The 15,519-nt window shown below is 35.7% G+C and overlaps 1 protein-coding gene across 5 annotated transcripts in view; it reads left to right on the top strand.

The window, feature by feature from the left end:
* The window catches only part of LOC136026162 (ATP-dependent DNA helicase Q1-like), a 110,297-nt gene extending 95,401 nt beyond the window's left edge, over window positions 1–14,896 (top strand). For 4 of the 5 annotated variants that reach the window (XM_065702472.1, XM_065702469.1, XM_065702468.1 and 1 more), the window contains exon 12: window positions 13,237–14,896. In XM_065702472.1, coding sequence (XP_065558544.1) covers window positions 13,237–13,607 — 371 coding nt within the window. In that variant the 3' untranslated portion in view covers window positions 13,608–14,896. Of the gene's footprint in view, window positions 1–8,872; window positions 9,030–13,236 lie in introns of those variants that run through there. The other variant, XM_065702473.1, reaches the window with a different exon arrangement.
* The last annotated feature ends 623 nt before the right edge of the window (window positions 14,897–15,519 follow it).

The following is a 15,519-nucleotide window of genomic DNA, read 5'->3' as shown; positions in this document are numbered from 1 at the left end:
GACGGCCCTTGGACATAGGACCGAAATATCTACAGAAATAATTTCCACTGTCTTGAAATTTTCTCTATTGTCTCTACATTGTATTTGTTTACTCCTTACTTTCAATTAAAAAACCTTTTTCTTGTTTATTTTTTCATGTTTTTTTATAGTAATGATAGAAATTCCTGTGCCCTTTTCATTGAATTTATCTTCCCCCATGACATATTCCTCCAAGGAAAATCCTCCCCTCAACCCCACCCCCCCAAGCCAAAATGAAAATGTCTGTACACTTCCCAATAACCATTACTGTATGTAAACAATGGCCAAAGTTTGTAACTTGCAGCCCCTCCCCTGGGGACTGTGGGGTAAGTGAGCCCCAAAGACATAGTTATTAGGGTTTTCGACTATGCGGAACGAAATGGCTATCTCAAAATTTTGATCCGTTGACGTTGGGGAAAAATGAGCGTGGGAGGGGGCTAGGTGCCCATCAATTTTTTGGTCACTTAAAAAGGGCACTAGAACTTTTAATTTCCGTTAGAATGAGCCCTCTTGCGACATTCTAGGACCACTTGGTCGATACGATGACCCCTGGGGAAAAGAAAAAAACATAAACACGCACTCGTGATCTGTCTTCTGGCAAAAAATACGAAATTCCACATTTTTGTAGATAAGAGCTATGAATATTTGCTATAGGGTTCTCTGATACGCTGAATTCGATGGTGTGATTTTCGTTAAGATTCTATTACTTTTACGGGATGTTTTCCCCTATTTTCCAAAATAAGGTAAATTTTCTCAGGCTCGTATCTTTTGATGGCAAAGACTAAATTTGATGGAACTTGTATTTAAAATCAGCATGAAAATCCGATTCTTTTGATGTATCTTTTTGCATCAAAATTCCGATTTTTAGGGTTTCGTTTACTATTGAGCCGGGTCGCTCCTTACTACAGTTTGTTACCATAAACTGTTTGATCATCTTTTTTGAAAAACACGTTTGCGACAGCAGTAGTTTTTATAGACTACAGGAAATACGCAAGCTTCAACAAAAATATTTTATCTGAATGGTAAACCTTCATACACAGAAGGGGAAGGGGTAGTCTGCATTTTTTTTTTCTGATAAGTCAATTTTATATTGCTAAACATTGACCTTATTATTATGTATCTTTGGTATACAATTAAATAAAAACAAACAAGTTTTTTCAACTGAAAGTAAGAAGCAACATCAAAACCTAAAACTATCAGAAATTATGACTTATATGAGGGGGGTTGCTCGTGCCTCAATAACTCGATCTTTACGTTAATTTTTACTTTTTTAGAACTTTTGAAAAGGGTTATTATTCTAATTCAACAGTCCCTGTGTTTTAGGGGTAGTTTTTAAAGAATTGGGACAAAAAGTCAAACCTTAGCGTAAATAGGGAGGTATTGAGGTGGAACCATCCCCCTCATATACGTAATAATTTCTGTTCGTTTTAAGTTTTGATGTTCATCCTTACTTTTAGTTGATAAAACTTGTTGTTTTTTTCTGATCATTATCAAATAATGGAGGAAAGTTGGGTTCCCCTCCATGGAAAGTTGTTCCCTTGTAAAATAACCCCCCTCCCTCCCCGCTAGGGAAATTTCTTGCAGACAATTCTTGGCGAAATTTTTTTTCGGTAGCTTAATTTCATTTGAAAGACTTTAGTTGCTGTTTGTTTTTAAAATCGTTCCGGAAATCCCCTCCTCTGTGGAAAAGTTCTCCCACAATTACCCTTAGTATAAGTTTCAAAGTTAATGAGTTTGCTAGAGTTAAGTTTTGAAGTTTAAAAATTAACACGTTTACGAATTTCAAAATTAACGCGTTTACTGGAGACAAAGAAGAAAACGCGCAAGGAACTTGCAAAATCCCATGCGGTCTGGTGTCTATTTAATGATACGTCTGTTTTTTATGCATAAAATGAACAAAAATTATTACTTCATAGCCTATCTAACTTATATCAATAAAACTAATGCAAATAAATCAACTGGTAACATTTTTCTATGTTTGTAGGATTACAGAAAACTACCCTTTTGCTGAATACACAAAAGCCAAGCATAAAAAACAAGAATATTTTTTATGAGTCAAAAGTAAATAGTCTATAACGCTTTTCATAGTCCTACAGGAGCTGTGATGCCAGTAACTATCAACATACAATTAAAATTATTTTAAAACTTAGGCATAAAAATAATAAGTTTAAATCATTACACAGTATATAAAATAATGAATTGATTTAAGCAGTGAAGGGGTTCCAGTTTCCACGACAGCCTTATCCCACCATTCCCGTGCCACCCCTATCCCACCGTTCCACGACATCCCTATCCCACCTTTGCACGACAGCCGTATCCCTGGATTCCGTGAGATCCGTATCCCATCATTCCATGATAGCTAGCAGGTGCATGTTACGTCATTGGGAATGTATACCTTTGCGTAATATGTTAGCTTGTTACCTAATAGTTTCTTTGAATATTTAAAATATTGTAAAAAAAAACAATCAGGATTTCTTTGGGTTTTACCTGATAGTTTCTTTGGTTCTTTTAACAAAAAACTTTCTGGGTTTCTTTACTCCAGGATTTCTAAGATTGTTCTTTAAAAACTTTTGAGAACCCGCCAAATCATGATTTACTTTTAAAAATTTTAAGAGTAATCCCTCAAATAAGGGCATGGTCCTTACATAATCCCAATATTTTCATCTATTTTTTGTTATAAAACGAGGGATTTTCACCGCCATTTCCTACGTGGAGAACCGTTAGAGAGACTATTGATTTTCCTATGAACAAAGGCTTGTTGGTATTCTGCTATTTCCAGGAAAACAGGAGTGTCATCCACTATTTTTCTAACGGTAACCGAGTAATTTTCAATTGTCTCCTGTGAGGCTATAAAAACGGGTATTAGAAAGGAAATATCAAATCTTACATAAGATCTTGAAGGTGACACAACTTTCAAAAAACGGATATGTCTCAAAGATATCAACAGGTCTCTTCCTATACCCTCGCCTAACCGAAAAATAAGGTGCGCATACACCAGTTGAACCTACTATAATTCTCTATATTAGATAAACATCTATAAAAAAAACCTCCCTCCCGCTATTGTATGGTTCTCCCAGTGATAGAATATTCTGATTTTCTCGCAAAATATACGCTTTTAGCCCGTCTGCAATGTTGATGCACTTATCTGCTAATCGAAGCATATTCTAGAAGGTTGCTAGAAGATTTTGTGCTTAAACCATTAATGATCTAAAGGTTTACTTTTCACTGGACAGCTGCTCTTCTGATAATTGCATGAAAGGGACTCTTACCAACCGGAAAAATTGAACACTATGATATTTCAAGCGAATTGCAAACTGGGGTTTTTGCAATTCGCAAAGAAGCAAAAGAAAGTGTCATTTTTTTTACAATAATATCAAATTATTTGACCCCCCCCCGGGATAGGGCCAGGTTTAATCCTGAAGTTGTGTAGCTTTTTCCTAAAGCTTATTCTATTATACATATTTCCCATAAACAGAGTACCCTAACTCTCTAAGAATTCTACTTTTCACTATATTGAAAAGGGGGATTAGTTTTCGAAAACGGGGGGGTCCACAGACTTTTCCTGGGAAGTTATTTTGAAGCACCTACTAAGCCTATTGTATCGCTCTTTAAGGAAACAATTGTAAATCAGTGTACTCGGATCCAGACGAAACCCTGTATTCACAATTGATTGCTGCATTGTGATTTTGATTTTGAATTCTTGGCCTTGAATTGAAGCAGTAAAATTCTCAGACGACTGAACAATGGCAAATTTTTTAAAGCTTTTACTTTTCTTTGAAAAAAGTTTATTGTGAAAACCACTTTTATTCTCACATACTTGTATATAAAGTTGACAATTTAAGTTGGAGAGTGAAGGTTTCTGACAATGATAAAGAAGGAGGGAAAGTATGTAGGCACCAGAGCATTTTTCAGAATGTTCTTCTATTGCATTTAAACACACTTGTAAAAAACTTGTATAGCTCCAATGTTTTCCTTCACTGTATTATATTAAGAATAAAAACACAAGGAAATATTTACGGACGGTAATATTTGCTAATTGAAGTTTTTTCTGTTAACTTAACCTTATTAAGGCTAAGAAAGTTTAGATTCCTCATATAGGAAAGGTCTAGACTAACCCCCCTATAGGTTTCAGACTAACAATGGGAGAAATAACTAAGACGTAGGGCGGAGTTTAATGGTATTGCCCTATCCTAAAAATCGCCCATTCTTTTCAGCCAAGTAAATGCTTTGAATGGTTCTTCGCTAAAAACTAAAGTTGTTTGGGAAATATTAAGAACACTGGTGATATTTCCCATATTTAAAAAGTGACGTATTCCTTTTAGTTTACTCTAGGGGTGCTGTCAATGGTTTTGAGGGAAGATCCTAGGGAAATGGCTAAAAATAATAAATTTTATTTAGGTTAATAAAAGGGGGAATAACTAGGATCTTCCTATTTCAAAAAATAACTTATTCTATTCTTTTAAAGCGTTTTACTGTTCCTCCTAAGAATGGAGATTTGCGGATCCTTAGATTAATATTCCTTTTTAGCATAATAACGGGCCCCTGGTCCGTTATTATGAGAGGAGCCACTGGCTTAATACTCTTTTTACAGCTTAAAATCATAAATACATCAAAGGGAATAAGAATACGTATTCTTTTTTCAGGCCGCCAATAATGATATCGAGCTTTTGATGGGCAATCTGCCCACTGACCTCTTTGGAGCAGCACCAATACACACAACATCCCCCTCCGTATATATTTTAGGACTCTTTAGAACATTGTAATAGGTGAAACGTAAAGGGGACAACTTACCCACTTTAATGGGGTAATTTTCGGTCTTAAATTTATAGTTCGTAGTGTGGGGTCTATGGTGCGTAGGGTCTCTTTGAAGGCCCATTTCTGGTCATTAGATTCTTAACTGGCCGGTAGTTTGGTCTTAGGAGGATTATAGTTTTGGGTGAGATCTATTTGTATATTTTACCCAAATTTTGATTTGGATAGTATCGTGAAGGATCTCAGCTTCGACTGGGAGTTTTTAAACAATCTATTAGAACAAGTGCCACCTAGCAAAGTCGAGAGGGTGCTAGATGAACAGTCCCCCCTCACAGTGATACTGGGGAAGCTCCTGTATTGCCCGATTTTTACCTTACTGAAACCGCTTTGTGCAATATTTATGTTTTTAAAAGTTGAGTCTGGAGATCCCTTCAATACTCTTACAAGTGGTAGTACTGCGGATCCAGTATACATGCCGCACTCCTATGTCAGCAAAATTTCGGAAAAACACATTGAGGAGGTGGGAGATAGGGATAGCATTAAAGCATCCATCGTTCGAAAAATATTTTTTAAAATAAAAACTCCGGTAATATGTACTAGCATTACCTTCAAACGGAAATACGGACGCTTTGTCTGGATTTTTGTAATTTTAAGGGGTTTTTTTCAGATTGGGTTGGTAGTATTTTTAATATGGTAGGGAATCATAATAAAAATAGCAGCTGCTTGATAGATTTATTTATATAGACGTGAGTGTAACGAAACTTAAAAAAGGAAGCTATTTAAGAGGCAGAAGGAAGAAGGCTAATTTTAGAAATTATAATGCAGATCTGAGAGTGTGTTGTGGTCTACAACACTTTTGTTACGATACGGCCTTAGAGTGTCTCGAGTATTCAGTCCTCGTCAAAGGACATAAATTATCAAGAGGTGATTCTAGTAAGATATATTTGAAAAATTTGACAGTTAATGGAGGTGGAGATGGTGCTTAGTTTCCTAAAGTAGACTTAACCTGTTAAAGGGGCAGTGTCCTGTAACACTTAAGGGGATTAACATTTTAGGAGGGCTAACGAGCATTTAAAGATTGGGGTTTCAGTGTTACAGTACGACACAGAATATGAAGAGAGAGAACTTAAAGATTAAAGGGGATTTTATATTGTGTAAGGGCTCCGTACATTGAGTCAGTTAAACACTGGTTATGGCTTCTCCACGAGTATACCGCAGAATGTGATGCAATTCGACGTTTCTTTCCTATTCAACAGTTCGTGGTAACGAACTGTAGTAAGGAGCGACCTGGCTTAATAGTAACCGAAACTCTAAAAAAACGGAATTTTGATACCAATACATGCATAAAAAGAATTGGATTTTTATGTTGATTTTCAACATATAAGTTTCACCACCTTTAGTCTTACCCATTAGAAGTTACTAGCCTGGGGAAATTTGCCTTATTTTAGAAAAAGAGGGAAGCACACTCTAAAAGTCATAGAATCTTAATGAAAGTCACACCATTAGATTCAACGTATCAGAGAACCCTACTGTAGAGGTTTCAAGCTCCTATCTACAAAAATGTAGAATTTTGTATTTTTTGCATGTTTGTTTGTTTTTTTGTTGTTTTGTTGTTTGTTTTTTTTTCTCAGATGTGATCTTATTGACTCAGTGGTCGCAGAATGTCGTAATAGGGCTCGTTGTATCAGGAATTAAAAGTTCTAGGGCCCTTTTTAAGTGAATAAAAATTGGGGGGCAACTAGGCCCCCTCATACGCTCATTTTTTTCTAAAAGTCCCCAGGAGAAGGGCTGCAAGGTATGAACTTCGCCCATTCGTTACTTATAGTATTGGTTACTGGGAGGTATACTGACGTTTTCAGGACGGATTATTTTAGTGGTGAGTGGGCTGGGGGACTGGGTTACATGAGATTATATTTCCATGGAGGAATTTATCAGGAGAGAAGAGAATTTTCATGAAGTGGGCACAGGATTTTCCAGCATTATTTAAAAAACAGTGAGAAAGTAAATAAAAAAACAATTTTTTCATCTGGAAATAGGGAGAAACATTAAAACTTAAAACGAACAGAAGTTATTACGGAGGAAGGTGAAGGTGTTCGTTCCCTCCTCAATACCTCACTCTTTGGGCTAAAGTATTTTTAGTAATTACAAAAGAGCTATTTATTCTAATTGAACTTCTTTTGTGTTTCAGGGGTCATTCTTAAAGAATTGAAACAAAATATGAACTATAGTGTAAAGAGCGAGGTATTGACGAGGGAATGAACCCCTTCATATATGTAATAAAAATATAAGAATATATAAGTTCGTTACGTAAGTTAGTTTGTAAGTTACGTATATTTACTAATAATAAAAGCGTCCGTAAATAAATTCAAAATTTCTACTGGCCTTTTTAAGTAACCAAAAATATTGCACGGCACCTAGGCCCCCTTCCCCGCCTTGTTTTTTCTCAAAATCGTCCGATCAAAACAGTAATAAAGCCATTTAGCCAAAAAAGTAAAATTGATATGAAAATTTCGTTTTAATTAGTCATGTACGGTGAGCCAAAATCAAAAGCTGCATTAATTTGAAACGTTCAGAAATTAAATCGAAAACACAAGTTTCTTAACTGAAAGTAAAGAGCGAAGTAAAACTTAAAACGAACAGAAATTATTCCCTAAATGAAAGAGGCTGTTTCCTTCTCAATGCCCCGTCTTTACGCTAAGTTTGACTCTTTCTCACAACTCTTCTTTTTAACACAATAAAGCACTTGAACGTAAAGAGTGGGTTGTTGAGGAGGGGAAAGCCCGTTTCATGTACGGAACAGTTTGTGTTCTTTTTAAGTTTTATTGTCGCTTCTAAAATTTTTCAAAGTACGTAAGCTATTTACAATTCATGTTGATGACTCAAATGTTTTACAAGAAATTGAGAGATGTGGCTATTAGATATGAATATGAAACGGGCACTGACAATAGCAATATACTTAGAGATCTGACAACTCAAGATTTACAGTTGGTTGGGAAAACAATTCATGAGATATTTAATATACCTCTAGGGTTGCCTCCCAATGTTAAAATTGATATAAAGCTACTACTATCTCAATCCAATTTATTTTGCAAAAAGTAGTTGACACGCACCTGATGTAGTAGTCTTTCTTACTTCGGCAATACTCCATATCCGAAAACAACAAGTTACGAGTTATGTTACTTTGGCAATTGAAAAATTAAGAGCTAGTGGAAATAATATCAAATTTCTCGTTCCTAATACAATCACGAATCAATGACTTATTGCCATGGGTACACGTGCCTATTCCAACTCATCATTTATCAATGGTGTAATTCCTTCAAAACTTGCTTTGGCTTTTGTAAGAAGTGCTAGTGCCGTTCGATCCCGGCGAATTATTAACATGACTTTGAAATGTTAGGACTAATCTTTTGTCTGCAAAGTAAATGGAATTCCACTCTACTATCTGTTCTTTGATAAATCCTACACGACCCTATATAAATTGGCAATGCAATCACTACATCGAGATTCACAATTATTTGAAAAAGGTACAACAGAAAAAATGCTTGCGAAAACCCATGGTATCATTGTATTAGATTTGTCCGGTACCCAAGATATGAATATTGTTCAAACGGGTACAGTACGCTTAGAGTTTACCTTTGCCGAGCCTTTGGAAGAGAGATTGCATTAATCTCGCTAAATCAATTTGAAACCTATTGGGAAATTACCCCTGATGGCAGTGTTGTCTTACACTTTGCACCATGAACACGAATCAAATAATCAATCTATTCAATTTGGATCCTTACATTTCCAAATACAAATGTTATTGCGAACTCTCTGATTTCCTCAAGCATATTCAAAGTTTTAATAATACCCTTATCATTGTTAATAGTAGCCCATCAACTGTAAATCTTGGGCATTGGCTCTACATCTTTCAAACAGCGAAGAACATTAGACTTTTCAGTTCCTCTTGGCCTGTCCTCGCATTAAAAACTTTCTTGGGCAAAGTGAAAAATCTATTATTCAAAATCGGAAGCCAGTACAAGATTTATCAACCCAAAGTTGTGGTTCTCGGGCACTATAATTTTTTTTGATGTCGCGGATATACTTACAGTGTATTTTCTAGGATTTATGGTGACAATCTTCGATTGAACGCCTTCCTGGTTGAAAATACCCTTTTATGTCTGTATAATGTAAATTTTAGTGCCCTAAGAGTGAGATGCTTTGAAATGTTTGTAAATTCGTTTATTAATAAAACTTGTATGTACAAAAACTCTGTCCTTTAGATTTCTTCTTCTACGTATAGGTAATCATCGAAAACCGTAAGTGGCGGCAGCTCGTAAGGATTCAACGTGTATTCATCTTGGCAGCAAAGTCATGGTCACATTTTGTACAAAATAATGTAACTTCATTTTATTATGTCTCTTTGTAAAGTCAATAATAATATTTTGGTTCAAATTATAAAATTCACGTGGTTCAATTTGCTTATTTGAAGCAATGTTGCATTCGTATGAAGAGTCGTATGAAGAGTAAATTCTCGTATAAAGAATCACTTTCTGTAACAGCCAAATAAAAGTATGTATGTTTATAGTCATAGTAGCCGGTATCGCCGCAGCGATGTCGCAAAAACCCGACTTTTATTATTCCAGGAATTGAAATGTAGACCAGGTTTTTCTTCACAAAGTAATTTAAAACCAGGGTGATACCAGTCTCTTAAAATAAACTGAAATCATTTTTAGAGTTTTTTTGCAATCACACCAGGGTATGTATTTTTCTGTTGATCACATTTATCATAGTGACAATTGGAGCATAGGAAGCCTCTAATATGAGATCCAGAAGTCTCTTCGAGGCAGTAATTACAGTCTTTAATTCGCACTGTCTATCCTCTATGCAATTTACATGGAGTGCAGAACCTACACTTCTCATTTTAGTCAGCAACAAAAGTACAGTTTTCACAAGATGTCCAGCTGCTCAATGTATGCAAACATAGTGGGCATGTGTAAAACATTTTTCGAGATTGACTGTTGTCTCACTTCTAAAAAGAAAGTAACTGGAAAAATTGATAGTCTTTTAGGAGGAGAAGTGACGTCGCAAAACATGTTCAGACAGGATTTTTTTAATGTCGGTTTGTTTCTTGTTGCCATGCGATATGACCGTCTAGGTAGTGTTCAAAAGCAAAATTACAACATTATTTTGTTTTGTTGCAATTAATATATCAATAAATTGAGTAGATGCATATGGGCCATGATGTAAAAGTTCCTATAATAGTCCATAGACGGAGACTCATTTCTCATTAAATCGTTAACCATTCTTTGAGAAAATATTTTCCTTTGAAGAGATAACTCTAGAAGATCATCATCTAGAATCAGACATTTTTCTAAATTCACTATTTTCCTTATGATTTTTTGCTCATCAATTCCGGTCATTTTTAATCCTGACACTCTCACCACCGATTATAGACTAACTATGAATCTCACTAGTAACAAAATTTCCTTGCAGATAATGTCTGCTAGTACCTAGTTTGTTTTACTCGCAATTTCTCTGTCTGTTACCAAATTATTTTTTACATAGGTAACAATTTCGACATCTAGACAAGACATTTCGCATGACGTTGCGGGGCTACATTTGTCTTCTTTTTACCTTTCGTTGAATGGTAATAGTAGGAGGATGGTGATAAGATCTATCAACGGGTAACTTTTACCATCAGCAAGAAGTTCGCCTTCGTCATCAACAAAAAGTTTTAGGTTTTTGTTTTCTTTCAACACTAACTTTTCTGGAGATGTTACACTCACATATCCACCTCTATAACACTTGAGTTTTCTTGGTATTCCAAAGAAACTTAACTCCTTACTGTCATGACAACGCACGTGTACATTTCCAATAAGATCGCGATTAGCACTTGCTTTATCATTTAGATATTTCTCTTTATCAGTATTCATCGCTACGACAACTTTATCATGTACACTCGTCTTCTTGGGATATCTTGTCTTCATTTTTAAAAAATAAGATGTAGGTGTTAATCCTTCCGATGCAGAAATAATACTGAAGCAAATCCAACAAGTCACGCAAGATCGCGTCTCCCTCTACTCCAATTACGTAACATGCAAATGCGTCTTTTAGAAAACATTCCCTATGACATAGCATGTACATGTGTCTCTTAGAAAGCATTCCTTATGGCGTAACATGCGCCTGCGTCGTGAAGAAGTTTAAAACGTGTCAGGACTGGGATTGCAAAGGATAGGACTCCCATCGAAATCCAGGGATGAGGTTGCATTTAAAAGCAGGGTTAGGGCTGCATTTAAATCCACAATCCGCCGACTACTAATATGTGGCCAATTTACACACCAAATCCCTTTCTTAACCCTTTGTAGTCAATTTATACACCAGTTCTCTTTCTAACATCTGTGGGGCCAATATCGCCGTGGCGTCTTCAGTTTTGCTAATCACTGATCCCGTAATGCCCTCTTTTTATACCAGTTCCCTTTCTAAAATCTATACGGCCACTCTGTATACCAGTTCCCTTTCTAAAATATACGTTGTCAATTTGTGCACCAGTTCGCTTTCTAAAATCTATGCCGTCATCATTGTCAAGGCGACTTCAGTTTTGCTACTTACTGTTATGCATTACCTTTTTTATACACCAGTTTCCTTTCTAAAATCTATGCGACCAAATTACACACCAGATCCTTTCTAAAGTCTATGCGGTCTATTTTGTCGTGTCTGCTTCAGTTTTGCTAGTGAAATCTGTGTTGTCAATTTCTGCACCAGTTCGTTTTCTAAAATCTATGCGGCCATTATTGTCATGACAGCTTCACTTTCTCTACTTATTTTTCACTATTACTTTTTCATGTGCCAGTTCCCTTTCTAAAATCTCTTAAGTCAATTTACACACCAGATCCCTTTCTAAAGTCTATGCGGTTTTCATTTATACACCATTCCCTTTCTAACATTAATGCTGCCAATATTGTCATGGCGGCTTCAGTTTTGCTAGCCATTGTCCCCTATTACTGTTTTTGTACACCAGATCGCTTTCTAAAATATGTGTGGTAAATTTATGCACCAGTTCGTTTTCTAAAATCTATGCAGCCATTATTGTCATCATGACCTCAGTTTTGCTACTTACTGTTCAATATTACTTTTTTAAACCCAAATTTTCTTTCTAAAATCTATGCGGCCAGTTTACACACCATATCCCTTTCTAAACCCTATGCGGTCTATCTATTTATACACCAGTTCCCTTTCTAACATCTGTGAAGCCAACATTGTCATGGCGGCTTCACTTTTGCTAGTCACTGTCCTGTAATACATCTTTTATAACCCAGTTCCCTTTCTAAAATTTATGCGGCCGCTTTATACACCAGTTTCCTTTATAAAATCCATGCGGCCAATTTTGTCATGGCGGCTTCAGTTTTGCTACTCACTGTTATACACCAGTTTCCTTTCTAAAATCCATTTGGTTAATTTACACGCCAGATCCCTTTCTAGAGTCCGTGCGTTCTGTTTTCACACTGGCTCCCTTTCTAATATCTATTCGGCCAATATTTTCATGGCGGCTTCGGTTTTTCTAGTCACCATCCCCTATTACTTTTTTTACCAGTTCCGTTTTTAAAATCTATGCGGCCAATTTACACACTAGTTCCCTTTCTAAAATCTATGCAGCCTATGTATACACTAGTTCCTTTTCTAATGTTTTGCGGTCAATAATGTAACGGCAGCATTAGTTTTGCTAGTTAATGTCCACTAGTACTTCTTTTTTTGTACGCCAGTTTTCTTTCTAGAATCCATGCGGCCAATAGTGTCTGCGCGGCTTCAGTTTAGCTAGTCACATTCTACTTTCACTTTTTGTGTCATTTATTGAATTGAATTTCACGTTTTACGAGTTTTATGGTCGATTCTGTGAGAATAGTTAGTCAAAATCCCTCACAATTTTTGTACTTCTTTTCCATATTTTACGTCAGATTCGCACATTTGTCATGCAAATCAATAGGGTAAGATTGCTCACTGCAGAGGTAAGTTTGTGACAGTAGGAACTTTTATAAAACCTAACCTTGTCAAAATATAAACTTCGCCACCTAGTTGCATTTGACAGAAGGATACATCAAAATGAACCCACTTACCGTAGATGAAGAGGTCTGAGCTTAAGACTCTGTTGAGATTGAAAAGTCAGACTGGGTTATATTTAGCTAAATTTACTAAAACTATTTAAGTACATGTCTTGGTATAAGCATAGAATTGGGGCTGTTGAGAAGGAAACATGTTAAGAAAACAGTTCTTGCTTCATAATATGCAAATCAATTGTAGCTAATGCATTTTGACTACAGTTCCAATAACATTTATCCCCAACCTCACTGATGTGCTAATATATAGCAGAATTATATCTTTCCCATATTGTTTAAACGTATATATCATGGGAGATCTAACAAATAAGATTTAAATAAATTTCCATAAAATCACCAAGATCATGTATTAAATGTTAAATTTATAATCTAGGTCCTCGAATGAACAGTGTAGTTTCTGGAAAAACTACAGTTACAATGGAACTACCTGGAAGGTCCTTGGTGACATCAAAACCAGCCACCCCTCTCATCAGTAAAAACACTCACAAGGTTTCTTCAGTCAGTTCCGTTGACCAATCTCTTATCAGCTCAAATTCGGAGATGCAGAAGGTTGCGAATTGTGAGACTTCCAGAGGGAAGCAAACTAGTATTGAGGAAAGGAAACGTAGCCAAAAGGGGGAATCCATATTAGATGATGAGGGTGATGTAGATTTTGACATAACTGTGCACAGAAAGAAAATTAAGAAGGTGCAGAAATGTTTTATTAGTGACTCAAGTGACGATGAGTGCAGAGTTGTCAAGTGAAAAAAGTTTTTTTTTTAGTTTCTTTATATTAAAACTATTGTTCACGTAATTTAAACGGAATATCAGCCAACCTTTGAAATAAGAATAAATTTAGTAGTCAGGAGCGCCGATTCTCGAAAATACAGTGGGACGAAACATTTGCCTTCACTTTCTTTTAAAATGGCGACAGAAATAAAATGTTTCTCAAAGTCAGGGGGTCAATTTTCAACGAAAATATAAAAAAGGGTCTTTTCAGTCACCTCCCTCCTCCCGCTGATTGGCGCCTCTGATAGCAATGTATATTACAAACATCCAGATTAGAAAGAAACGGGTGTAAAAGTTTCGTAAGAAATTATTGTAAATAAACCTTGAAGTTTGTATAACCAAATCATCACATTTTCGTAGAAAAAAATTGTCAGTTCCTACTTGCATTTTCTTGTTTTGTTCTCATTTATGTTATTTCATTTTATATTTATTTATGTTCGTATTTTCTTTTCTTTTTTCTAGTACTTTTTTTTCATTCTTTTTGTGTTTTAGAAAATTTTCTACAAAATTATCAGGATTTTCAATAAAAAGAGGCCTATTTTTCTGCCTTGTTTTGTTTCAGAAAGTATTTTGATTCATTAAAAAAGTGTTACTGAAACAAATCTATTCCACAAAAGGTAATTTAGAGTTAGACATGCCATATTTGGCAACTGTCCCTACTTTGTCGACTAGTGACGTCTGTGAAATCAAGGATTTGTCTTAATTTAGGACATATATTTGTATATACATATAATAGTCTTAATTTAGTTTACATTTTTGTAAAAAACATGTTTTGTTGTTAGATACTCATAACTAGTTTTTGAAAGGAATGTATTTTTAATTCTTGATTTCTGTTGCATATAGAAGACTGCAGTCAGGTATATGTGGAGAAAGGGGGGGGGGGGCTAGGAACGGTTTTACATCCCGAGACTTCGAGGTTTTGCACGGATTCAGCAATGATCTTTTGTATTGTTCATGTGTTTTGTCGCGTGTTTTTTGCATATTTTTAAAGTTGATCAAATTTCAAAAAATCAGTTATTCAAACTCTTTTCCTCTAAGGACTGTGTTTTGATAATTTTAGTGAATACTTTTACCGTTCTTTTTTAGTGTAAGATGATTGGCACATATGAGGAGGCTGTACTAAGATACATGCGGGAGGGGGGATTATAGTCATACTCATACCATGGTAAATCAACATCATTATAATTATTCTAATGTTTCCGTGTGTTCTCCTCATGCTGTACTTAATTTTCGAAGTTGAGTAAATTACAATTGATTAAAACCTGTTTTCGCGATGAATATATTACGATCTTTAGGTTTTGACAGATTGCACTTCTATTAATCAGTTGCATTTCAGAAGAGGTGGTTTTAGGAGGCAGAGGCACTTGCCCTGAGTTCACAATTGTGCAGAACTTCTAGGGGCGCAAAATTTCGAATAAATAATTAACGGTTCTAATCATTTTTTAATATTTTAATTGGCAGGCGTATCAGGGACTGCACCAAATTAAATTAGAAATAGTCGTTTTCCCTATTTTACCATCTGGGGGGGAGTCGGTTAATTCGGAAAAAATAGAAAAAATGAAGTATTTTTAACTTAGGAACGGGTGATGGGATCTTAATGAAATTTGATTTTTGGAAGGATATCGTGTCTCGGAGCTCTTATTTTAAATCTCGATCAGATCTGGTGACATTGGGGGGGGGAGCTGGAGGGGAAAAACCTAAAATCTTGGAAAACGCTTAGAGTAAAGGGATCGGGATGAAACTTGGTGGGAAAATAAGCAGAAGTCCTAGATACGTGATTGACATAACCGGAACGGATCCGCTCTCTGTGGGGGATTTGGGGAGGGGGTAATTTTAAAAGATCAGAAAAAATGAGGTATTTTAAACTTACGAAGAAGTGATCGGATCT

Source organism: Artemia franciscana, chromosome 4, assembly GCF_032884065.1.
Source record: "Artemia franciscana chromosome 4, ASM3288406v1, whole genome shotgun sequence".
Taxonomy (NCBI): Eukaryota; Metazoa; Arthropoda; class Branchiopoda; order Anostraca; family Artemiidae; genus Artemia; species Artemia franciscana.
The sequence above is the reverse complement of the archived record's forward strand: the minus strand, read 5'-3'. Positions and strand labels throughout refer to the sequence as shown.